The 27,837-nt window shown below is 36.3% G+C and overlaps 1 protein-coding gene across 2 annotated transcripts in view; it reads right to left on the reverse strand.

Moving 5' to 3' along the window:
- Nucleotides 1-27,837, reverse strand: part of ATP8A1 (ATPase phospholipid transporting 8A1) — a 219,369-nt gene that overhangs the window by 94,500 nt on the left and 97,032 nt on the right. For both annotated transcript variants that reach the window (XM_063107852.1, XM_063107851.1), the window contains 5 exons: nucleotides 27,541-27,590; nucleotides 23,680-23,749; nucleotides 17,918-18,002; nucleotides 15,362-15,501; nucleotides 1,038-1,176 (listed from right to left, as the gene is read on the reverse strand). In XM_063107852.1, the coding sequence (XP_062963922.1) occupies nucleotides 1,038-1,176; nucleotides 15,362-15,501; nucleotides 17,918-18,002; nucleotides 23,680-23,749; nucleotides 27,541-27,590 (484 nt within the window). The remainder of the gene's footprint in view (nucleotides 1-1,037; nucleotides 1,177-15,361; nucleotides 15,502-17,917; nucleotides 18,003-23,679; nucleotides 23,750-27,540; nucleotides 27,591-27,837) is intronic.

Consider the following 27,837-nt stretch of genomic DNA (forward strand, 5'->3'; position numbering starts at 1 on the left):
TTCCCCTGGATTAATGCAAAAGCCTCTTCACTGGTCTCCCTGCTTCCACTCTTGCTTCCCTCCACGTCCATTCTCAGACCAGCAGCCATAGTGACTGTTTTCACAGTAAAGTCAGACCATGTCTTTTCCTCTGCTGAGAACCATCCAGTGGTGTCCCTGTTCACTTGGAGTAAATACAAAGTCCTTACAATGGCCTGGGAGGCCCCATCCAACCTGGGCTCTGCTCTGCTGCTGGCCTCTTTTCCTACTGTTCTCCCCCTTAGCATTTGTGCTCTTTCTCTCTATACCAGAACATAGCTTTTCTCTAATCATGTGACAAGCTCCCACTCCTATTTTAGGTCGTTGCTCAAAGGTTAGTTTCTCAATCAATGACTTCTCCCGATCTCCCTATTTAAAACTGAATCTCTGTGCACAATGTCTTATGTCCTCCCCTTTTATTTTTTCTTTATAGCAATGATTGCTATCTAATCTACGATGTACTTTTCTAATTTACTTTATTGTCTGTTCCCGATTAGGATCTGAGCTGAACAAGGGCAGAGGTTTTGTTGTTGTTCCCTGCTGTGTTCCTTGCACTTATCTTAGCTGACCAATATAAACTGTTTCCCCAAAATCAGAATTAACTGTAAGATGAATGCAAACTGGTAACCTTCTTACTTCCTATCTCAGAAATAACCTTTGGTCAGATAAACAAGTGTCAATACACAAGGCTGCCATAGTCCAATCTCCAGACGTTCGTAGATAACTGCAGAAATGTTATCTACATATGCCACTTATGGATGTTAGGTGGGGTAGGCAGAGATGCAAAGGTGAGAGAGGGCATTATGTGATTTCAAGATCTAAAGTTTGGCAGTATATAAAGTATGTAACTTTAAAGGGGTATTGGGGCCAACAGTAAATACATAAGCCTCATAATATTACTAATCTAGAATCCTGAAATATCAAATCTCTCAAATCTTAAAATGTCTCAAATCTATCTTCTAAAATATATCAACCTGTTAAAAAGCACCAAGATTTAAAACTTCAATTAGTTGAATTACCAATGTTAATGGCAGTTTCTTGCTTGTCCCCTGTAAGGATCCAGATTTTGATGTCTGCTTTCATTAGCATTTCTATGGTTTCGGGCACTTGGTCTTGTAATTTATCCTCAATGGCTGTAGCTCCAAGCAACTGAAGATTCTGAAGAAAATGAGTGGTAAAAATTTTAAGAAGATAACGTCTAGATTCTTTAAGAATAAAAAAAATTGAAGTGTATGTGTTTTAAAATCAGAGACTAAATGATAATTCATTGACTTTGTTGTAAATTCCAACTATCCCACTGGGTTTTCTCTCAAGGATTCTTGACTTTCATCCAGTACTTTTAGCACGAGATTGAGGCTCCCTGAAGCTGTCTTACCTTATTACTGTCCTCTCTAAGGTAAAAAACTGACCCCAAAAAAAGACATGGCAGGGGAAGAATAAAAAGTCAGTTAAAAAAGTAGCATGCACCTATGAAGAAAAAGCAAACAAAAAACTATGGAAATGGAAGACTACCACAGTGAAGAAGCAATCCTGTTGACCTGTTTGAAAAAGAGCAAGGATATATGCTAATACCAATAAATTGCAATTTGATGCAGTGTCAGGAAATGTGAACACATGATGCAATTAGAGATTATGAGGAAGAGAGCAATAAAGTGACAGCACTTGTCTCTGTAAGAAAGAACAGGTTAAGTGTTTTTCACATTGTTGCACATTTGCATAGTGAAAGGTAAAGATCTCTTGCTTTTATATAAGACCAAATACAACCAATATGCTCTGTGGAAAGCTACTCTATTCTCTCACAAAGAACAGTTTTTACTCTCATCTTTCTAAATGGAGGTGGTGGAGTGGGAAGAGAACAATGTCTTGGCTGTTAGGGAAACTTGGTCTGCCAAATGGACACAGGTAATAGTGTACTTGGTCCTAAATACATAGATCTGCACAGTGATGGACTAAGATTTCAACTTTCCTTTCCATTACCTGACTAGGCACTGTTACTAGCTGGGCACCCTTCCCACCAGTGCTCTGCAAGCCACAACCAATTCTGTCTTACCCTCTTTCCCCATAACCTAACTGCTATGGGTTAAATGAGTCCCCCCAAAGCTCATGTAATGGAAAGCTGACCCCCACTGTAATAGTGTTAAGAGGGTGGAAAATCCAATTTTGGTATTTGAAAGGTGGAGCCTTTAAGAGATGATTAGATTGTGAGGACTGTGTCCTCATGAATGGATTGATCCATTCATGCAGTAATGGGTGTGGTTCTGATGGCTTTATAAGAAGGGCAAGTGAGGAGCTTAACTCTTGCTCAGTGCATTCTCACCATGTGACACCCTGGTTGCCACGGGACTCTGTAGAGAATTTTCACCAAAATAAGCCTCTCAGTAGATGCAACCCCTGAACCTTGGGCTTCCCAGCCTCTGAATTGCAAGAAATAATTTCATTTTCTTTATAAATTACCCAGTTTCAGGTATTCTGTTATAAGCAACAGAAGATGGACTAATACACTATCTTCTAGCATGGTCCACTTATGCATTTATCTTTCTTACCTTTTTTTCCCCTCGTCTTCATTTTTTATTTAAAATATAGGCAACAACAGAATGGATGCAAGGGAAATTAAGTCTGAGGATAGTGTCAGAGTTGATGATCACAAAGAAATCCGTTTTCTACTTTTCCATTATTGTCAAGCCCTGTTTACTTTTCAGCAAAATTGAAGTCTAAAATTAGTCTCAAATTTTGGTTAGGCATGGAAAATAGTTAACTATATATACAAACATGTAAGAATGCATGTGTGTAGTTTATGCCTGTATTAGTCAGAAATGCTTTTGGCTGCAAATAATAGAAAAATCTGACTAACAATGGCTTCTATAAAGGTTTAGTTTTCCTCACATAAGTAGTATGAAAGTAGGCAGTTGTGGATATTAAACTGGTGACTCGTCGACCATATTTCAACTCCTTCTCCTGATCTCTCTCAATGTCTCGGGTGGCTGTCAATGTATAACAGCCATACTGAAGTCAAGAATAAGGAGGTAATACCAACTGTATCTGTCTCTTATTTGAAAAACAAAAGTGTTTCTAAAAGCCCTCAGCATATTTTCAAATATGGCCAAGTGGCCAGGCTGTATTACATAGCTACGCCTAATTATCAGATTTAGCTTTTCCAGTCTGCACAGTAGAGGTATCGAGGCAGAAGGGACATGGGAATGGGTGTTATATTAGCCAGTCAACAGATTCTGCCACATGGACGTGTCGATGGGCATGCATATGCACAGTGTTTGTATATGTATACGTATGTATGTGTATAAAGGTATATACCCCCCCCCGCCTTGTCTAGTGAAACTTAGCTTATCCTGTAAGGACAAACTTAACAGTTTTACTATTTCTTTTAAGCTTTCCTTTACTTCTTAAAACAAGTTTTCCCCTCTCCTGTGCTCCAATGGAATTTTGCTCATCTTCACACATCATATCATATTAAGATTAGGTGTTTAAAGGTATGAGTCTGGTAGGTTTGCTCAAAAGTAGGGACTAAGTCTTGTTCATCTTTATATATCCAATGCATTGAAAGACAGCATTCAGTATGTTTGCTAAATGAGCTAATGACAAACAAAACAAAACAAAAATCCAAATATTATAAAATATTGCTGCAATTTAGACTATTTTCTTTCCAATATATTCCAAATAATGTGGACAGCTATTAGATATACTTGATGCATGACTTCTTAGCATATAATATATAAAACAGGAAGGCAAATTTCCTTCTTTAAGAGGATAGCATTATTTTATAACCTTTAATGGGAAGCAGATTTAGAATCTATCATAACCTGATGAATAATTATCATCAAGAAGTTCAAGAAAGAAAAGAAAGAACAGTTCACATCAACTATGCCAGCATCACAATTGCTGTATTTCAACATTTAAACAATGATTCTACCAATTCTTTCAGCTATTTTTAGGGCATTTTCAGCTAATCATTCTGGCTCACATCCCAGTAAACATCAGGATGTAGCTGTGTTCAAATTTTAAATATTTTACAGAAGGCATGATAAGGTTTTTTGATGATCATGGAGATAGTTCGGTAAAATAAACCCTCAAAATTTTCTAAACCAAAAAAATTATTTTTTGTAATGTGTTTTACAAAACACTGCAGCAACTACATAATGTCAGAGCCAAGAAGTGAGCACATTCATTAGAAATATATATACAAAAAAATACCTGTATATCTCCTAGGTCTACTTTAAGGGGAGAAATGAGCTCAGAAAGTATATGGATATACATTTCCACACATAAATCTATAAAAATAAAACGATTTCACTGGGGAGATATGTCAAAATCAGATTTGAAAAAAGGAAGCATCTGGTTTTGCACAGACAGGTATAAGGGAAACATTTTTCAAACCAGGCAAAAATAATATAAAGGACCAAAGACGTAGGGCCAGCTAGGTATGTTGAGAAAAGTTACAAGTAGGTTAACATGGAGTGTGTTGGTGGTTATAACAGGAATTTCTAAAACGAGTAATAAAATGTTTCTGAATATTCAGCAAAATTGCAGTGCATTTGCTTTGATGCCTGTAAAAACACTGTGCTCCAAGTCTGTTAATTTTCCCTTTATCCTAGAGCTCCTCAAGAAAAGCATTTATTAATTTTAGTGGAAGGTTCGGTTCTGCAGACTCCTTTTCTTTTACCCTGGTGTCATTTATTGTGAGATTAGAATCTTGAGCGATAGGCTGTTCTGCCTCTGGAAATTAATATCTTTAGCTACATAATAGTCGTTAGAAAAAAAGATTTGAACTTTGCGTGCTTTTCTGATCATAACACAAGAGTGTTTAGTCCGTAATCAATTTCCTCCCAAATATGTATTACCTTACACAGATGGCCACTAATGGGCACTATGGGAATTACATATTCAGCAAGTGTTGAAACATGATAAAATTCCCATGGCATTTATGGAATTAAAAAAAACCCAAACACTAATTTTACTTTCAAAATGTCACCATGCCAAAAGTTATAAAGGTTTCAGGTTGATGACTCTTTGATTTAGTTATCACTGAAAAATCATTAAATAATATTTATTCACCTGATAAAGCTGCCAATAATCTTATTTTCTCTTTTAGATGTTCCTAATGTATGCAGAATTTTTAAAAAAGGCATACAAATTTAAAATTTCTACTCTATTGAAGATAAAAAGCTTCATGGAGAGTATTTAAAAACTTCATGTACAGTCTGGTAAAATGTATTATGACAGATTTAGAAATTTTTTTTCCTCCAATACTTGTATATTTTACTAAATAACAGAACCTCAAAGTGAGCTATTTCCATATTAGCAAATATTTTGTCAGTGCTTAGATGATTTTTTTTTTAAAACTTATAATATGTTCCTAAATGAGAAAAGCATAATAATCAAACTAATATCAATTTAGGTTTCAGATTATAACAAGAGCTATTTGCCAGAAGTTTCTTTAAAGATAAAGAGATAATATTAGGAAGAAAATTTTTACCACTGGAGTAAATATGGATAAATACTAGTAGCATAGTAACGTTTATTTCAATATGTAATAAGATTATGACTAGGAAGGTGAAAATACAACTAACATTTCCTGAGCAGAGAAAATGTAACAGGCACTGCTAAGTGCTTAACATTTATTAACTGAGTTAATAGCTTTGGGGAGGTTAAGTTGCCTAAGGTCAAACAGAGCTGCAGCTGAGCTATGATGTTAAGAACGAAACACTGAGAATCAACACAGACCCAGAGGTACAGAACGGGAAGTAAAACTGAGATTAAATGAAAGCTACAATTTTATTCAAATCATCAGGTTTTTAAACATTTGTCTCTGTTCTTCAGTCTTTAATGATTCTTTCTATGAGTAAGTTTCAGCCTCAGTTCTGAGCCATTCCTGCCAGGTGTACATATTTCTCTATTTCCACTTGCCGGCCCTCAATTCACATTTTGAACTTCATTACAAGTACACATGCATGCCTGCATTCATTCATCCACAAATACACACTGGGCAGGTAGTTCTGGGCAAGATGCCGGGGACAGAAGAGTAAGTTCCTTCTTTCATGGAATTTATATTTCAGAAAGCATCATTAGAGACTCTTTGGATTCTTCCTTACCTTTCCCTGGTGCCTGTTTCTCCTAAACCTTACCCGCCTGGCTGTTGTCAAGCCATAAGTAATTAGCCACAGGGCCATGAATCTAGACTGGTGCTTTTCAAACGTTAGCATGCATTAGAATTACCAGACGGACTTATCAACACAGATTGCTGGGCTCTACATCCAGAACTTCTCCCTGAACAGTTCTCAGGTGAGGCCTGGAAAGGTGCAGAGGTTATGATGCTGCAGGTTTGAGGACCTAACTATGAGAACTGCTGATCTAGAGCAGGGTTGACCATCCTTTTCTGTAAGAGGACAGACGGTAAATATTTTAGGGTTTGAGGGCCATACATTCTCTGCTGCAACTACTCAATTCTGTAATTATAGCATGAAAACAGCCAAAGACAATATGTAAACAAATGGATGTAGCTGTATTACAATAAAACTTTATAAAAATTGGCAGTGAGTGGATTTGGCCTTTGGGCTAGTGTTTGCAGACCCTTGATGTAAGGTACTTGTGAGCACTCCATCTTTGCATCTGGCTCCATCCTGACTAATCGCTCTGGATATCCCTTTATCCACCTCCTACCTTTCTCCCTTAGCCTGGTCTTCGATCCTCTAGTCCCAGTTGTTTCCTCTCCTTGCAATCCCAAACTACAGACAAAGCCTCTTACTTCTAATATAGGATTCATATCAGAGAGAAACAGTGTTCCTCCCCAAAATCACATTATTGTATGCTATGCCCTATCTTAAAAAATGTTTTGTACACATTACTAGATGTTATACACTGTATGCACTTTTATGTGAGTACAAAGGATAAACACAGGAAAGAGGTATCTTCTTAATCTGGACGGCTCAAAAAACCTGTCCAATATGGGTTAACACTTGACCTTAAATCCTAAACAATGAATTAAGATTTAGCTAAACAATCAGGAGTGGTGGGAGGAATAAGAGGAGGTAATTCCAAACAGAACAAATAACGTGTGCAAAGACAGAGGTATGAAAAAGCATATCATGTTTGGAAGCTGCCATTTAGTCAATATAGAAACAATGAATGAAGCGAGGAAGAGGAGGCTGGGCAAGCCAGCAGGGAATGGATTGAAAGGTCTGTGTGCTGTGCTGAGGACTGCAAAGGCCAAGGGCATCTGGCAAAGAATTTTAGAAGGAGAGAGACAGGATCAGGTTTACATTTCACAAAGTTCACTAGTGGCTGACTGGGGTTGGATTAGAAAGAATGGAGTTTGCAAGACCAGTCAAAAAAGCTGCAGTCATCATTCTCTTTAGCTTTAAAATATGGTAACCCCTGAATCTGGATGTGCTGTGGAATTCTCAGAGCCGTTCTACAACATTGGTTCTCAAAGACTGCCAGGCTCCTCTCTGCTCTCCATTCCACTGGCAACACTCACTCCTGTGCTTTTTTCTTCTCAACATCTTTTAGCACATGATCATGCAGTTTTATTTTTTTAAAAGAGAGAACCTCAGACCTCCTTTCCTTTTGGTTTAAGCTGCTAAGCCATTGGGATGGCTCATTTGCCTGATTCTGAAGAAATCATGAAACCATTTAATTTTTCCAAGGCCAAGAAATAGCTTTTAACTTGGTGCTTTTCGTAACACAGAAATCACATTTGAACACACAAAGCCAAGAGCTGAGCAAATAAGGCCAGCATTCACACACCCAGCTGATAGGAATCAGGATTTGAGAGGCAATTGGGTGTAGCTTGCAAAAACAACACATCCATCTTATCTGGGCGAGAAGACAGCAATACCCATTGTGGAAAGTCTACCACGAAGTGTTTGTAAGAAGGAATCTATTGTGCCAGAAAGGAGAAGCATGTGATTAGAGATCTAAGGAAATCTTAAATACTTTTAATGAGAAGATTCTAAAGAGGAGTTGAGGGAAAATAATGAAAAACGTATTTCCACCTTATTTTTAGGGAAAATAGAGTGCAATACATAGACTACATAGAAGCTGCCTCACCTGCTAATTAGACAAATCCCAAACACGCCAATGCTGTCCCCCCCATCTAGTCACCATGCAACTACACACTTGATTACATTTTATTTTTCAAGTTTCCAATATTTTGCTTTCTTGCTCTCTTCTAAACCAAGCTGGCAGTATAACCTATGGATTATTAATACAGCATTTGGAATGAAGACAACTGGGATTTGAATCCCTGCTCCACCAACCACCAGATATGTGTCCTTCAGCAAGTAACTTACCTAAGCATCAATTTCCACAACAGCAAGATAAGCCTATAAAAGAGACTACACCTTCACATATGGTTAAAGACAGGATACCAGAGCGTCTTAAGAAAAACAAATTGTGATACAAGTGGTTTACCTTCAAGAGTTTAACTTTTATAACACTTGATTTTCTTCACACTGAGAGATTGAAATTGATGACATATTTTATGTTATAAAACATATTATATTATCATGGGAAAATTCTGAGATAGAACAGAGTTAAATGAAAATGCAGAGTGAATTCAGAGGTCCACTGACCTCACCTCCCCGAATAAAACATTTACTAGAGCTCCCCAACAAAAAAAGCCTAATAATACTGATTTCATTGGATTATTCTGGGGATAAAATTTGATCAGTCATCTCAAACTTTTTTTGAGTAGTACATTAGGAAAAGAATGTTGAGGTATCTACCAATAATACTGCTATATTTTTGTATAACACATTGATTCTATTAATACTAATAAATTATGTGCATTGTAAAATGTGAAAACAGAAATTATAACAAAGATTAGATAAAACATAAATAAAGCAGAAGTTCGAACATTTTCTTGTTCACCACAATGGATCGTCTTATTTTAGAGGCCCTTGAACTAAATAATCAGTAAAGAGTAAAGGACTTGGAGTTCAGTAAATGCTCAAAAAGTAGCAGGTCTTATTAGTAGATGAGCTGACTAACTCCAAATGTTCTTAAGCAAATACTAAAACAGGAAACTACTGGAATTTTAAACCACAAAATCACCAGTACATCATGTAAATTTTCACTTAGTTTTTAGTAGAAATGAAAGTGATATTTGTGGCTACTAAGAATAGATGTGGTAGTTTTATCTGGAAAAGCATTCCACTCTAATACAGAAGTTACTGTGAACTTGGCAGTCATAATAAATGTTTAAGAAAAGTCCTGTTTTCTATTAAGTTTTATATTTCTCTTGGAATTCTCTAAACCATTTGTTACCACATGTTGCAAAGAACGCTAAATTGTTTTTAGTCACAATGAGTGTAATGGTTGATCTATATTATGCCACACCAAGGCAGTCTTTAAATATCTCAAAAATGTAAACCATATTTTGGGAAGTAGCAAAGGAAATAATGTAGAAAAAATCATGACCTCACTGTCCTATTTTAGTGCCTATCTCAGTGGCCAGGGCACTAAGCCCTGTGTGGAACCACCTTTTTTTAGTTTACAAGTTTACGGCCTATCTCCCACACTAAAATAAAGGCAGAGAGTTTTCTATCCCTTTCCACTACCGTGCCCCAGAGCCTAGAACAGAGCCTGCCATGTCGTAGTGCTCATGTTTGTTGTTGAATCTTTCCAACCATGTTCTTCTCACATTTATATATTAAGTAACTCTGAAGGCAAGTTTTTAAAATAAATGAGTCTAAACTTCTAAAGAGCACATTCTGTAAAATTATTAGCTCCTTTTCTCACATATTCCTAAATTAATCCTTAGTGACAACACATTTGATACCAATGCCTTCGATGCATGGAAAGCATGAACTACATTAGCAATAGAGGCCAGGCTTTCATTAAGCAAGCACTTATTAAGCTCCAGTTTCTGAATAAATTATTAAATTGAATAATTCATTTATTCATAAAATATTTATGGACTAATTAACATAGGCCAGGTAGTCAAGCACTGGAGATACAATGATGAATATGATAAATATAGTCCCTGTTCTCATGAAGCTTCAATTGAGTGGAGGGTATACATTAATTACAAACTACAAAATGCATGTAAAACACAACATTACTATCTGATCAAAGGATAACTTGATGATGCCAAAATTACAGCATTCTGGTTTTACTTTTAAGCTCTGACCCATAATGATCCTCTGACCCATAATCTATATTTTAAAAACTGTAACAGACAAAAGCATTGAGTAAGTTCTAATTTTTTAAAAACATGTTTCCCAATTTACACCTCATAACAAGAGAAAAAGAAAAATGTTATCATCAGGGAAATACTGCTTCAATCAATGCTCAATTTGGACAGGTATTATATCTCATAGTGCTTTCTGTAATGAACAATATAAATGACTTGCTTCTATAAACATGGAAGCTATTAGTAGGTAATCTATGCAGCGCAAAAGATATAATTGCATTTTTCCATTGAAGCGAATAAATATAAAAAGTTTTTAAAAAACTATATTTACCATGAAGGCACACCTTCATATTTCAATGAATGGTTTAATTATAAAATAAGTAAGAAAGTAAGATCAGAGCCCTCTGTACTATTAATTTTTTAAGGAATCCAGCAGCATAGTATGAATATGAAGCAAAAAATAACTTATGTGTCTTAGAAATATGTTAGAATAAAAGTAAAGTAACAGAACAAAGTAAGGTGAGACATTTCAGAGAAACTGCTGCTAATAAAACATAAAACTTCATAATTATTCTGTTATTTATAATTCTTTCTGACCAAATACTAATATCTTTAAAATTTTACTTTATTTAAAAAATAATCTGATTTTTAAAAATATAGACCAACACTATAAATGGTTTCATAATCTAAAATTATTACGTTAACTGTCTTTCAAAAGAACAAGGTTAAGGAAGATAAACAGGTCAAGTTTGTCATCTGAAAGAATGAGACAACTGTAAATTCTCTCAAGTGGTGACAAAGAGAGACTAAGGTGTTACTGTCCACAAACCCCAAAGTGAAGCTGCAATGCTCCTTCTCGAAGTGGGTCAAGACAACTGGAAGTACCTAATATAATTCTAATAATCCCTTTTGCATTTTAACTATGGGAACTTCCTTGTTCCTAAACAAGTTAGGCCTTCCTAGTAATAAATGTCACCTCTTGGCCTATATTCAGTAACAGGAAAAAAAAAAAAATGATGCATCAGTAACTGATTCTTGAAATACTCATAGCATTAGAACAAATTTTTTTAATATACTGAAAAATTTACTATATGAATGCAAGTGTTAGAGCCTAAACAGTGCAATCCTGTAGCAGCAGTGGTTATATTTTATACACGGATTTAAAAGTCCCAAATCTTCTCGTCTAACAATGACTGCCAATAGGGATAACAATATCTGGAGAACATTTTCAGGACTCCTGTTTCCTCCTTCTTCTAGTGTGCCCGTGGTGGTTGAAGGCAGCACATTCTAGTGCTCAGAGGTGCTGGGGTAGAAAAGTAACAAAGCGTTGCACCAATGGACAAATGTCAGTATCTTCTTGGATGTTCTTGGCCTATTGGGATTTTTTTTTTCTGCTTTTGCTAGGATTTATAGCCCCCAAAGGGCTAAGGCTTAAACTAAATTTTAAAAAACAGAATTACTAGTTTGAACAAACATTGGAGGGATAAGAGAGAGCAAAGAGTAGGGTTTAAAAGTACAACCTTAATCATATTGTAAAAATTTCACTTATTTTGTAACATATTAAAAATATTCTTGTTTTCAAAAAAAGCTCTACAAATCTTTCAAATTTTGAATGTCTTTAATGTGACACTACTAGTAATGTGTCAATGGCATTTTGTATCATTCATTTAAACATGTTCAGAAACATCTTGTATATGACCACAATAATGCTCTGATTTTGGAGAAGAACCTTTTCTAAAAAGTCCACACACACATATATAATATTATATGGTTTTCCAGCTGTGCTCAGTGGAGCCCCACAGTCATGAAAGCCCCTCATGGACCACCATAAAGGCAAGGAAGAGACTGAAAGAGGAGCCAATTGGGGGCTTCTCTCTACCCCTCCATTTTTTAACCAGAGTAGCTCTGCTTTTATCAATATTTTATATATATATAAAATGATTCAGGCATATTCAGGCATATATAAGATGATTCAGGATATTTTGTTTGGAAAATGGATTCTGCTTTTAAAAAAATTTGAAAACCACTCTCACAGCTTAAAAATTCACTCTCATATGCTAAGTCCAATATTATGGTATATATAAAATAGATTCCAATCATATACAAAATAGATTACATAATCAACAAATTTCAGTTAAAGTAGATAAAGAAGAAGCCAAAATGAATGAACCCGAAGAGTTTAACAGCTAAATTTAAAGCCAGGGTGATATATTAGCAGAATCTGTGGATTGACATGTTGAAACCTGCCTTACCAGGGTTGTTTTAATGGCAATAAACCACTATTTCTAGTGAACAGTAACCCCAGTTGATTTTAACAAAGAATGGAAGCTCATTTTTTTCTTGGAACAAGAAAGAAATGACATCATTCGGGCTCTAGATATATGAAAAACCCTATAGTCCTCAAATGATCAGGGTTGGCAAAAGCACTTTTCAGAAAACCAGCTCGGTTGCAGAGACCCCTGTCATTTTCTATTCTTTTTCCCTAAAAAGACTTCTACTCTTCTCTAACTGGTAAAATAATCATTTGAGGCCCATTTCAAAAGTTACCACCACTCTGAAGGCTTCCTTTAGAGCAAGTATGTGGGTCACTTCTCTGTGTTCCTTCCGATCCCTTCACTTAAGGAATTTGTTCAGACCATGGCACCCAAAGGCCACGGCCAAGTCTTTCTCATTTGCTTGTGCCATCCTTGTTGGAGATTAACCGCTTAATGAAAATTAATTAAATGAATAACTGAATGAAACTCTGATTTCAGGAGTAGGGATGGATACAGGAAACTAGTGCTTATTTGGAACAGGCTGGCAAAGTAAGGTAATCTTTTCACCTTTCTGGGCCTTAGATTTACAACAAAATTTACAACATGGTTTATCACAAAGTAAGGATGAATTTGCTTTAAATTCCCTTTTTCATTTGTTTTAGGTAAGAGGCAATCATAGGGAGGTTTCTATATTTGTAAACCAAAAAAAAAAAAAAAAAGATATACTTTTAATGGATTTCCCTGGGCCATTTAAATTTCAATGTAACTCATGATCACCATCTGCTGGAAAAAGGCTGAACATCTATTTTAGTTCAGAGCTGGAAGTCACAAGACATTTAATCACAGACATTAAAAAAACAAGGAAAAAAACCTGTTAAACCTAGCAAGTCTAATCTCTGAACTTTAGGACATTCAGAGTAACAATGTTAGGCACATTAAACATGCGACTCAAGAATTTTCTATACTGTGCTTTTTCAAATATATTTTTATTGTCACTTACTATATATTAATTCTGTCTCAGCAGGGAGAAAGGCTACATTATATTTAGGCTGTGCAGAAAAGGAGACAAGAAAAAAGAATCATTTCCAAACAGAGTAATTTTTTTAATTATTAAAAGAGTAAGAAAAGCAGATGATTAAAAATCAGTACTGTTAGTGCTTTAAGATGACATGTGACTTTGGCTGGAGAGATTGAAATAGATTATGGTCATGGCCTCAGATTATTTTATTTCACCACAGAATACCCCCAAAACATAATCATATATAAATATGTTAGGAAGTAGGAGAGAGAAAGAGACAGAAATAGATAGATATTGATTCAATAAGTCAATTGATAACCAGCCCCCTGCTGTGTGTATATGTATAAAATTGGGGGGGGGGGACCAAGTTGGAAGGTACCACACATACTATCACCCGTCTTAAAAATCAGCAGGATAAAATATTAAGTTCAAATTGGCAGGGGTCTTCAAAAAGTTCATAGTAAGATTCGTACTTTTTATTTTTCTACAAACATTTTGATGTACCCTCCTAAGGGGGAGATAATCTAGATACATATCTACATGTATGATCTATATCTATATATCTCCATCATATAAACTGTAAGGAATATAATGTATAATATGTGAGAAACAAACCACCTCCCATGAAATGGTCACTATCTACTGAAGACAAAAGATCAATATCTAAAGTTACATACAGTATGTGATGACAGAGAAAACCACCTGCAGCTAGAATGTGACATTCCCCAATATCTAGAGTTACAAATAGCAACTGTATATGATGACAGAGAAAACCACCTGTAGCTAGAACATGACATTTCCCAGTATTATATAAAGGAGAGGGCGCATGGGGAGTGAAAGAGGGAAAAAGTCCAGGGAGGTACCAGCAGCACTAGCTACCTTTTAAGACAGGAACTACCAGGAAGAACATAGTTTGAGAGAGAGGAAAGAGGAAAAAGTGTCAGCCTTTACTTACCTGAAGGCAAGATCAAGTCAAGTATAGCTAATAGGCTAGTTTGATTCTGTGCAGTACAAACATAAGTACAGTTGAAGTAATTAGGTATCTGGGAAATCACTTAATGGAAAGTTCAAGGTTAGAATGAAGACTCGAGAGATTCAGAGCATGAACACTGCAGCAAGAGTGAGAATTGTCTCACCCTCTTTGGGCTGTGTAAACTCAGCCAAATTACTTAACCTCTCTGTTGCCTTAATTTCCTCATCTGTCAAACAGGCATAACTAACATCTCAAGGGGATGTTGTGAGGATTAAAGAGGTTAATAGATGACAGTGCTATGAACAATACCTGGCATGCATAAAGCACTATGCGAAAATGTTTGCTATTCGTAATTAAGGATGCAAAATTTCTTGCTATTTATACAGCACCAATCATAATGTATCCATCACTTTCTGGCTGAATAGCCTTGGTTTCTTTATCTGTAAAATGAGGATACTTATAGTCGTGACGGAAATGATAGATGTACATAAGCTTAGCACAGTGACGGGCCAGGTGTAAGCAGTGGATTATTCACTTACATATTATTTACTATTAGCCACAGATTCACATAGCCATATAATTATTATATTATTTTATGTTACATGTTATACACATTTATTAACTCTAAACACACATGTATGTGTATGTAATGTGTGTGTGCATTTTGTGGGTGTGCGCCACACCCTCAGTGATGCAGAAGCAACAGAATACATTGGCAAAGGAGACTGCTAGACTGTCCAAAAGTTGGTCCAAAATTGTGAAAAGAGTAAAGATCTGCACAGAGTAATGTCTAATCCCAAAGATTTTTCAGCAAAATTTTAACCCATATTAAGTTGGAGTTTCAACAGTAAGTGTTGTGTCAAGATATTTTGATTTTTATTCCATTGAGTAAAGATCAAAACTTTCTCGACACCAAACTTTCTACACCATTAAAATGGTCGTCCACATACCTTCTCAATTAACTCATAACTCTCTTCGAGTTTGAGCAGCCTGTTCTGCACAGATGTAGATGCTCGCTGATAGACTGCACGCCACTCCTGAAAGTCATTCTCGGAAATCTCAGCCACGGCAAAACATAAAGTTCTTAACCCTGAAAAAGGTAGCATACACCCCACCCCAACCCACCAAAGAAGTTATTCAGAATTCCGAGGTTTCCATTTTTATTTAACAAAGTCCCATTGTGAGAAGACCAATTCAATTAAAAAATATGCTGAGTCCAATTTAATGACAAGACTTTAGTATAAAATATGTTTCCCTAGCCTTTAAAATTGGCACTCTGCTTCTAATTCTCAGCCCTTTTAATCCATCCTCCACACCTAGAGTAACTTTTCTAAAAACTTAATCTTATCAAGTTATTCCTTTGTTTGAATCTTCCAAACTGTTCCCCAGGAGGAAATCTAAACCACGAAGTATGGCTCATACACCTGTCATCAACTGCCTTCAACCCCACTCCCTGCCATTCACTTCCTAAATACCAAGGTCTTTGCACATGCTGGTCACTTTTTCTCCATTCCTTGTTCCCCAAGACCTCTCCACCATCTGCTTTACATCTACTTTAAGACTCAGCTCTGAAAATCATCTCTTTGAAGTAACCTCCTCTCACTCAGGCCCTGTGGGCAGAAATCCCCAAACACTCCTATGGTGTGAATGACAATGTTTCAGTTTTTTCTTGTGGGTCTCTTATATTAAAGCTCCTGGCCAGATCAGGAGTTCTTCATAGCTGTAACTCCAGTACCAAGAACAGTGGCTGACTCATACCAGTAGCTTCATAGATGATTATGAAGGAAGGAAGAGAGAGACCCACTTCCCTCTTACTGGGATATATGACTGTGTTTATTATTGCTTTTTACCACTGTAAATTTGCAGTAAAAAGAGCGTAAGTACAGTTGAGGGATAGTGACAAAAAAGAAAAGCCATTAGACGTGCCCTAGGAAAACTGTCAAAAGCTGTTTGAGGTGACCTTCCTCCAGTGCCTGTCAATTTCATAACTCACTTCAAACTCAACCAGAAAAAAGTAGATGGGTTGGAAGAAGGAGAGGCAAAAATATTTGTCAGCCATGCAAAGAAGGAGTTATCAAGGTTTGCAAGAAGACAATGCCCTCACTCAAGGTCATTTAACTCTTAGAATGACTAGAACCAGATGCTAGGCCTAGTGATCTCAAGTCTAATAAAATATGTCTGGGGAAACACGTCAGAAGAAAGAAGCAAAGAGCATAGGACATGGAGTACTCAAAGGACTGCACCTTCCACGAAAGGAGTAGGGCTGTCTATCGCCAGATCACTGAGAGTGGAACTTATATCTTTGGGGCCATATTAAGGCATGTTTTTCTCTTTTGGAAACTTAGCTGGGACACTTACTCAAGGGTAGGCATGGAGTAGAAGTCATTCAGCCCAGGGACAGAAATCATGGGGTGGAGGTGGAGGCCAAGCCAACTCAAATCTGTCTGAGAGCTGGAGTATCTTCACTATCACAACGGGAGGGGAGAAAGATGCCCCCCATTGAAAAAGAAGAAGAGGAAGAGAAGGGGAAGAAAAAGAACCTGTGCTGTATGCTGGTTAGGCTGCACCTGCCAAGCCCTTCAGGAGCTGGAACTTAAGGAATCTGAACTCTATGGACATGTATGTTTCCATGCTTTTGCACTGTGGAGAATTGGGAGAAAGTTCTTTGAGTCCTTGCTTTTCAAAGCCTAGTGGTTTTTTTGGCCTAGTAATTTTTTAAAAAATTCCTGTCTTAGCCAGGATTGAGAGAAAAATGTATCTGATCAGAGGTCATGCTTGGTGCCATTGTTAGCTGAGGCATAGGCATGAAAATGAGACGGGAGACTTAGAAACAGCTATGAGCACCATTGTCAAGTTTAGAGTAAGTCTCTACAATTTCTGTAGAGTAGCTGACCGTAGTGTTTAACAACCCTCATTTCCTTTCATCTCATCTAGATCATCTCTGTAGACTATGCACATCACAGACAGGGGTAAACTTGTTCATGGATTCTCAGGCCTCACAAAGAGCCCGGCATGTGGTAGGGGCTAAATGAAAAGTCTTGAGTTGTAACTAAACTAAGTACTGTAATAGTTACATAGGTTTTTAATAAAAAGTTTCGAGTTGAAACTATATTTAATTACTATTTTAATAGTTATATAGGTTTATTTTCTTTTTCTTAGTCAGGTGAGAATATCTCAGTTCTCTGACTCTTGCTTCTTTTCTTAATGGATTGCCTGAAATACAGGGTAAAGTGTTTAAACTGTAAATAGTATACATTCTGAAAAGTAAAACAGATTTATGGGTCCTACCACCTAAAGCATGGGGACAAAGTCTCAAAATTTTAAGAAATACAGTTTTAGGAAAATAAAATAAAAGTACTGGCTGGGAACAGCATATAGTAAAATCTAAATAACAACAATAATATCTCACTTTAGGAATCTCTAAGTAAAATAATAACAGTGATCTTGCAAGATATCAGAAGAATGTGATTTTATTTTAATCATGTTTTATTGCCATATTAACTCACCTTCTGTAGCAAACTGCTCTAAATGTTTAAGGGTAATTTCTTTGTATTTTGAAGTCTCTGCCAGTCGATCATAAATCACAGTATCCTAGAAAACAAAGAGAAGGTATAATGCACTTAAGCATTCTGAGTTTTAAAAAGTTGATATTGGCAACAATATTAGTAGGAAATCAGTATAAAAACTACCAATCACTTTTAGAATTAATTTAAAAAATATTTTCACCTAATAACACTGTTTTCCTCACGACACTAAGAAAAAGGTTCTAGGGCCGACCCCATGGCACACTCGGGTGAGTGCAGTGCTGGGAGCGCAGCAGTGCTCCCGCTGCGGGTTCGGATCCTATATAAGGATGGCTGGTGCGCTCACTGGCTGAGCACGGTGCGGCCGGTCACAAAAGTGACAAAAAAAAAAAAGAAAAAGGTTCTAGTCCTACATTTTCATTTCCTTGTTTCTGAATAAATCTTGACTCATGCCAATGTTCAAAATCGTATATTCTATTTAATACATCATTTATCTCCCATATGCTGCAAGATCTTCCCCCATCTCTGAAGGTTTTGCAGAATACTGTAAAGAGTTCCTAAGTGCTACAAGGAAGAACAGTCCAGAACTCAAGAAAATTTGGTAAATTCTGGACTGAACAAAGCTAAAGAGCTTTTCCTGCTGCAATGCTTCGTAGCAAATTTAAAATCTGTGTGTGTGGTGGATCTCTAAGGGAGCTACGTGGTATGTGCCCCAAACTCATTTGACCAGAGAACGTTTTAGGGGTTAGAATATCTTTATGGGACTGTGCTCACAGAAGAACAAACTTTAAGAAAAAAGTACTAAATCCATAGAGAAGGCTAGTAGGTATATTGAGGAGAACCTTGGACAAACCTTAAACTGCCTTTAATAGCTGAATACTTCTGACTGAGTCACTTCAGCTTTAAGACTTAGTTTACTTAATCTGTAAAATTCAATTACTGGATTATCTTTAAAGCACTTTTCAGCTTTAACTTTATGCACAACTTATGTTTCTATAGTTTTTGCTCCTTTAAAAATTGCCTATTATTCCTTTAGTTATTCCCTGGCTTTGGTCTAATGCTTTAAGAATTTTAGTATTCAGCCTTCATGGTTTTATTAGACCAGGAAAAAATAAATCATTTACATGCAATTACCTTCTCAGTGGTATTACCCATTTTGGGGTCTCCAGTCTCAGGGCTGAGATTTGGAGGCAGACTAATGGAGTATGATTTAGAACCCATGAGAGAAACAGAACTTAGTGACCTCAGAACAGATGGAATATTCCAGACCCCTATTATGAATTTCTTTTCATTTTTCAGTGGCTGAATGAAAAGGAGGGCAAAGCAAAAGGAAATGATAATTTCTCTTCATGGCTCCTTCCTGAGAATGAAAGGTATAACTAATGAATTCTATGTTTTTCAGAGGCCAGAGAAATTTTCAGTGAAATTAATATAGGCCATTTTAAAACCAAGAAAATCTTTTGAAAAATTAAAACCATGAAAGCAAAAGTTATAAGTAATAAAATCAGGAAGACTAAATTCTGCAGTGTATCTAAATATTCTAGTGGAAAAAACTATGCTTGAATAGGAGAAATTAATTTTCTACTTTCTTTATAGAGAAAAGCAGGGGACAGAATGTGGCTTTCTGTATTAAACATATATTATGTTTTTAGATGACAATCACAATTGGTTGTCCATGCTTACTTGTGAAAAATAAATATAGACAGATACTTTTTCACCCATAGTAACACTCCTTTAGTCAGAAGGTTATATCAAGTATTTGTTAGATTGTTAGGAACCAAACATGGTTTCTTTACAGGCACTAAAGCATGTTATGCACTAGATTAGACTGAAACACACTGAGTCTTTGTTTATGGGAAATCTTCACTGGATTTAGTTATCTGGTACTCTGGTCCTTGAAAGGTAAAAGCAAAAATTTATAGTGAGGAGATGCTGCTGGAGTAGCACAGCACAGTCACATTCCAGGCTCTGTATAAACAGCCCAGGGCTTTGAGGAAAGTTAAACTTATGATTAATAATTCATCTTTGGTAAATTTTCATTCAAAAAGTTGTTTTCTTACTCATCTTTTAGACTGAAGTTCAAATACTGCTCTATTGTTACTCAGAGTGAGCACATGGTAAGCGTTCAAAAAAATGTTTGTTAAATGAATAAAACACGTGATGTAATTCTCGATCATCCTAAAAGTTCACTTGTATGGAATACCATGTGATACCACGTTGCCCAGTACAGAAGGAAGAAGAACTGCACAATAAAATGCAAAAGGTAACAATAAGAAGGTAGCAGTGGGGGAAAAAAAAAAAAGGTCTTACATAATCATTTACTTAAGTAGTGCAGTTTATACTGAAACGATCGAGATAATCTTGCTACGATTATCCAATTGCCGTAGAGGAATCTGATCTTGCTGTCAGGTCCAACAGCAAGCAAAGACTGACCTGCTCCATGAAGCTTGGGCAACTTTGAAGTGGAAGTTTACCAAAGATATGAGACACACCCATATTTAAACACAGAGAAACATTTTCTATGTTTATGTGTGCCATTCAGAATTATCTGTGCTCTGACTTGGTGGTGAATTGCTGAAAATAACTAATTTCAGACATGTGTTTTTTTTTTTTCAATATGGCACAAAACTTTAAGGGACATGTAACTTGACATTTTCAGTCACTTTAAGGGTCCTAAAGCATTAAGTTTATTAGTCAAGTTTCTAATCCTCTGATATATAAATTTTGGAGTAGGATTCTTGTTTTCTTGAATAAATTTTTATTTGTATAAATGTAACTTTTCTTAAGATGGCTACTATTGCTGATATAAAAGATATATTGTGTACTTTTTATGTAAAAATTAACAAAACAAGACATCTTCATTTTAGAAACCCTAGAAAAAGCAGGAAAAATAAGTCATCCATAAACACACACATATACGTACACAAAGTCACTATCTTTGTGCTGAATTTTAGATGAACTTTTCTTCCAATTCCCTAACTCTACTTCCACCTCTTCAACCATGTTTAATACAGAGTTTATGCTATTTAGTTTTTATTAAAAAAATTATTTATGATTTCTAATTTACCTTACATGTAGTCCCATTTTCACTCCATATTTATTTTTAATTGAAAATAGTTGGAATTTATTTATCATGTTGAGCTATAAACATCCTTTGTGAGACTGGTCCACACAAATGATTTAATCTGGAGTGAATCCATGATTCAGTTGTTTTTGTTGCTCATCATCACCCTTGGCATGAGATTCCCTCCTGTGCCACAAAGCTTTGCTCTTTCTCTCTCCCACTTTGCACACATCCCAACCTAGTGGCTTTAAATATCCTCTGCAGAGGTGGACACGAGGTTTCTCAGCTTCTTTTCATGATTGGGGAAGCTTACCACTGTCTTTGGCTTCAAAGCAGGGAGTCTGGTTCCCATCTGCGTTTTATATAAAGTACTATTTGCTCCATCACCCCACAGAAGACAAACTCCAGCTATTGCTCCTGGATTCCAAACCCACAACCTGAGACTATCACCCCACCCAGCTCAAGACTTCAGTTCAATGAATCACTATGATTTTCTATTTGTATTTTAATCTCCAAAGATATGTATCTTGTTTTTAAGTCTGGTTTTATCTTTCTATTTTCTCTTTATACAAACTATATCCATCACTGCCACGATTTTGGAATAGAGGAGATGCGTCAAAACATCAACATACTATTACCGATGACTTCTTAGTGAATTCTTATTACTAGGTATTTGTTGCACTTGTCACTGTTGATTATTCCTTCTAACAAGGAATCAAAAGGCTCCCCAGATTCTTCTCCAATTTCAATCTCCTCCAAATTTCTCCCTTCCTGGTTTTTTTTCTTTTCACTTTTAGCCCTCATCTCTTTTCACATAATATTTTCATCATATACAATGTTATCAATTCTCTGCTTTTAATTTCCAGCTATACTTGTTAACAGATCAGTAGCTGCACCCCAGATTTCTTCCTCTGTGAAATCCAGGTATCTCTGCTTTAATAACCCAAATGTAGCTCCCAACTCCCTATTTTGGTAAGTGGTATCACTTAGTCTACAATTATTCTAGATAATCTTTTCCCTCATTGCCAATGTGCAATAAATTACTAAGTCCTAGATATTTCTCCTCTCAATCTTCTGTGCAACGTCTTGGTGCGAATCCTAGATTCTTGCCTGGACTATTTATTGTCAATGACCTCAACTGGTAACTCTGTATGCATCTCTCTTCAGCCTTAAATCATCCTCCTAAATGGTATCAGAATGATCAGGAAAAAAATTCAAGTTCTTGAACATGAAAAAAAAAAAAAAAAGACCTAACTCAGGCCCACCTTTCCAGTCTCATATCCAGCTATTCCCTGCCAAACTACAAGTAGTTTTCAGATGTTCCTTGCTATTTTATGTGTTTATGCCTTTTTACCACTTAACCATATTTCATAGTCAATTGGGGAGTGAGGGAAAACAATGCAATAAAAAAGTTAATATATGCAAACTATCTCTGTGATGACTAAAAAAGGAAGCCCAATGTTTTTATTTTTTATTCAATGCTTTAATCCCCCAGTTTCTAGGTAAAACATTGTGCAAAACTAAAAAAAGAAGAACATGATTTGGGTATTGTAAACTGGATATATATCAACCATATAAAGTGGGAGGTCTTAAAGACTCTCTTTATTTCCTTATCACTGAATGTTACCATTGGCATACGGACGATCTTTACAATATACTTTAATATTGTAGCCTAATCTTCTCTTTTTATATTTCCCTAACTATTCTTAAGCTCCTGACAAGTCTTAGGACTTATCTTCACATCTCCAAAATCCAGTTCAAACTCTGATGATAAAATGTACACAATGAATAAATGCTAAGTGTTTGAATCACTGAGAATACAAAACCAAAGGAATACTAAAACTAAATTCATAAGACATTACAAATTAATTCCACCAAAATTTAAATGTTTTATAACCAAGGCATCCAAAAATTGCATTTCAATGCTTTAAAGAAAAGGCATTTAACATTCACAACAGGAATTTAAATAATAGGCTTGAGCTTATTAAGTTCAGTTTCCAAGTTTCCATGTGATAAAAGCAAGGGTGTTGATTTTATTTAAAACTGGAAAGTTCCAAGTTGGGAAATTTATAAACTAGATACCTGAAAAGGCAATTCAGAAGGAAAATACTGACTGATCTTAATAACAAAAAAGGCCCTGGTCACTAGATTTCTTATTTTTCCATGAGGAAAATTCACTTAGAACGACATATTATGATTTCTGTCAATATAACCTGCCAGTACACCAAAGCCAACCAATAGTCAGAAGTTTTGTTATAATTAAAACAATGCAAGACAAACACCAGTAATTATAATCTAATTTTTTCCCCCCATTTCTACGGTTTTTAAAAAATAAGATTCAAACTAGAGTGGATCACTACATTATAATACAATTTAAAAATATTTTCTGTATATAATGGTCTTCTAAAATAGTTTATATAATATAAACCTCTAATATTATGCATCACAAATTGAATTATAAAAATAATCTAGGCCAAACTTTTGCAAAGCACCAAATTTACCTGGATGGAATTCCACATTTCACCAGAAGGGGCTGAATATTATTACTATAAAACACCAATGAAAGTGGAATGTCAGTAACTTCATGTTAAACATCTGTGTCACATTTCCATAGCAGAATGCCTAACATATACATTATAAACCATCATAAATCAAAACTGTGAAAGAGAAAAATACTTACAGCTCCTTTGCAGTAAAGTCGTAACTTCCCGGATGGGGTGCGAACAATCACTGACATTCTTTTTCTAGCGCTGAAAGAAAGAGGTTTTCCATGATGTCCTATCATACTGAGCATATGCATATATATGTTTGTCATGCCTCACATACTTTCATACTCACGGCAAAAAAGTAAATTTGGCCAAATTATGAGCCCTATCCTTCCACCTATACAAACTATCCCCTGGGTCTACAGTAGGGTACCTTTGAAAGTTACATTACGTTTTTAAAGGTACCAGGGTACCATCTACTGCCCTCAAGGAGTAACTTACAAAAAGGCTCTCTAGAAACCTGCAAAAGTTAATACCCACCAGAGTGGAGCAGAGTCCTAGCTCAATGTTTTCAGATTTGAAAAACTATTTAAGCCTGTACCTTAAAAGATATCATAGTTTTTATTATGTTATATGTTACAGTTTTTATTAAAAACAGAAATGATAATCAATTTTAAGTACATACCTAACTACACATAAAGGCAAACACTAGCATTTTAAAAAACAATTTAAGCACTCAACACTATTGTTTTTCAATGATTTCTACCAAACCACTGGCAGCATGCAAAAAACCTAATTTATACCAGCAAAATTAAGCTAATGAGCGCCACATTTTAACACTGGGATGGCAATATGAAAAGTCTAATAAAAACTGTTAGTCAAGTGTACAATATCTTTCAGTGCATTAATAAAGAAAGAGACAGCAAATAGCACTGAGCAGAAGAAACTGGTATAGCATAACATAGGATACGACTCATTTGGAACCATTAGTGTGTAAATATTCTCTCCAGAATTGAGGGCAAAAAAGGACTTCTCAAGTGTTTGTATCTATTTGTTTTACCTTATAACACACTGCTGCTAAAAAACTGAGATGAGTTCAATATACAGTAGCAGTCAGCATGGTAACATAACATACAGTCAGGAGTTTCTTTCACAGGTATATAGAAATATTTAAGTTCCCTCTTTCTCCATCTATAGCCCCCATGGTATTTCTAGTACAATCTCCATCCCTGTGCTTTAGGAATACCATTAATTGGGCCTCTTTTGTAATGACATCTACAGTATATCTCAGCCCTTCTTGATTTATGCCTTTCTTAATCCAGCTTTGATAACATGGTCTCAAACTCATCGATTTCTTCACTCTTCTCCTGGTGAAACCCCCAAATCCTGGGTGAATGGGAACTCTCTTGTATGGTACATCAGAGTAACTGGATGTTGCTAGAAAAAAGTCACAAGCCATGGGGACTGGTAAATACATGATTTCCAACACCACTAGGTGCTCCAGACTGCCAGGCAATCCATTCTGTTTCCCTCTGCAGCTTGCTCCCTCACTCTCTGCAGGACTATGCACGCCTTCTCCATTCTGCAGGCCTCCCATGCTCCCTCCTCACTGCAGACGCTTTCAATTTTTACAGTTCATCTTGATGGAAACCTCAGACAATAAATCCCTTGTTCCTTCTGATGTTAAAACCTACGTATCCATCTATGTATGCACCATCCCCTTGCATCTTTTTTCTGGATACAATGGAGGAAATATTTCTCTTCCTATCAGAAGCCTTCCTTCTACAAGCCTGTGAACCTTCTCTCTTCCCACTTTCTCAGTAACCTAACTCCACAAATTATGCTGCTCTCCTCTGAATCTGCATCTTGTCCTTCTAGAACGGATCTTGCTCATGAGTACTTAAACATGCTCTAGTCTCTCCTCCACGAAACTCACGTCACCCATGCCCTCTCCACTGAGCTGCTTCCCCCATCCTTCCTGCTCTTCACAGCTCAGCTTTTCCAAACCATCGCTATACACACTGTCACCACATATCTCACCTTCATTCCCAGTTTTTCCCCTGTCGCTTTTCTCCTCGCCATTCCAGTGTGTGGCTATATACAACAAGTACTTTTCAACCTTCCTCTCACCTAACCTCGCGGCAGTGTCTGACACAAATGACGACTCCTTGAAACCCTCTTCTCTTGGCTCTGTGCTATTTTTGTCTCTTTGTCCTCTATGTCTTTAAACAAAGCTGATTTTGTTTATTCCTCCTTTTCTTTTTTCTTTTTTTGGTTTTGGTGGCTGGCAGGTACAGGGATTGAACCCTGGACCTTAGTGTTCTCAGCACCACACTCTAATCAACTGAGCTGACTTGGCCAGCCCCTGATTCCTCTTTTTCAAGCCAACCCTTTAAAGTCAGAGTTACTCATGGCTCAGTTATCAATCTTCGATTTTTCCCTCATTCTGTGTTTTATCTCCAGGAGATCCCATTCACTTTCTTGGCTTTCAATATCATTTACAGACCAATGACTACCAAATCGGTATTTCAGCCATAGGCTTCTATGTTTCAGGCCCTTATATCCAACTTCTTACCTGACACCTCCATTTGTATGTTTCACAGGCATCTAAACCCTACTGGTTCTGAACATCTCATCCTACACATCAACCCAGTCAGTCATGCCAAAGACCCCACCTCCTCTTTTTCACCTTTCACGTCCAATCCATGGCAAAGTGCCACTGACATCCCTCTAAAAGGTATATAGATTTTATCGACATCCCTTTATTTTCTCTATCATCATGCTAGTCTAAACCTCTAACATCTTTCACAGAGGCTATATTTTAATAGCATCATATTTGCCTCACTCACTTCCATTCTCACGCCTGCTCTCACCACAGTATTCTGAAAGAACTGAAACTCCTAATACTTGCTTTATTTTTCTTCATGGCACTCACCACCTAGCATAGTGCTTATGCGTGTGTTTAAAAACAAATCCAAATGCCAATTAATATACCACTTATAATATATTGCACATATAATACAAACAGGTTTAGGGAAAACAGTCACTTTGACATGAAAAGAAAGAGTTGGAGGATACACTTCGGGAACACTCTACTCTAGTATTAGGACACCTAGTATTAGTACATGCAACTTCTTATGTGTCTTCTTTTGAGTCTTTCGGAGCATACAAGTAAAGAAAACAGTGTTTAAGTAATAAATTGGACAGACCTTATTATTTTTGTATGTATGTGGTATGTGTTTGGTCACTCCCAATCAAGACAGCAACCAAAGCTGGCATAGAAAAATAAATGTCTCTCACAGGCAGTGTACAAGCTTGACTAAAGTAGGAGAAGTTCAAAGAAAAGGTAGACACATTTCCTTCAATGCAGCATTACTTCCTCGTGGCTTTGCTATTTTGAAGGGTTCTGTGAACGGTGATGCAATCTTTAAGGACCCTGTAGCTAAGGCCTACTTGCCTCAAAATGTAGATTAGAGAATAAACCACATGGTCATGCGGAAGTAAAAAGCCAAAACCTCATAGAGATATCACTGATTATACCTGAAGGCCTCTATTATTTAACCTTAAGAAACAAAGTAAGTAGGATGATCACTTTGCTTTCAGTTCTTTCCTACTAGGTGGTAACTGGTCATATACCTAACAGAGACATGGATATAGTTTCCCAAATCCCAAAGACAGTTAAATATAATGAGCACGTAATTAGAGTGGTGGCTTCCTAACTCTGCCTAATCGTCACCCCTTTAAATATAACTATGTCCTCAGATCACTAGCCCTAACCTAAGATTCACAGTCATTAGACTTGTGAATCAGACAGTTATATTTCAGAAGGATTTTTGAACTGCCACCAGGAGTCATGCACTGCAACACTCCAAAGAAAGCTTTCTATGATTTATCTACAGATATAACAACTGAAAATGTACTGAAGAATTTAATATTTTTTCTAAACAAATTTAGTTAAATAAAAACAAAGTACACTTTCTAGTTATTTAAAAGGGAAAAATAAAAATAGGTAGAAATTTATCTTATCTATACAAACCACAGAGCAGATGTTTTACCTGGTGAACTCCAGGACATTGAGCAATTCATATCTTTCTTCCTGCCCCAGCTATAAAGAAAAGGAATATATGATTACCTGTGGTTGGAGATATCTTAGGCGTCCTGGAAATAGACCCTAGTCATGAAGTTCTACTGTAAAAAATGTCAACACATACCAATTTTCCCTTCTGAAACTTAGAAGAGAACTTACTAACTTTCAGGTTAAATAACGTACAAGAAATAGAAATTCCAAAACAGGAGAAAACCAAAAAGAATTCCAAGTGCCTTAGATTTTTAAATGAAATAGAATTCTAGAC

Source organism: Cynocephalus volans, chromosome 9 (genome assembly GCF_027409185.1).
Source record: "Cynocephalus volans isolate mCynVol1 chromosome 9, mCynVol1.pri, whole genome shotgun sequence".
In the NCBI taxonomy this organism is placed as follows: Eukaryota; Metazoa; Chordata; class Mammalia; order Dermoptera; family Cynocephalidae; genus Cynocephalus; species Cynocephalus volans.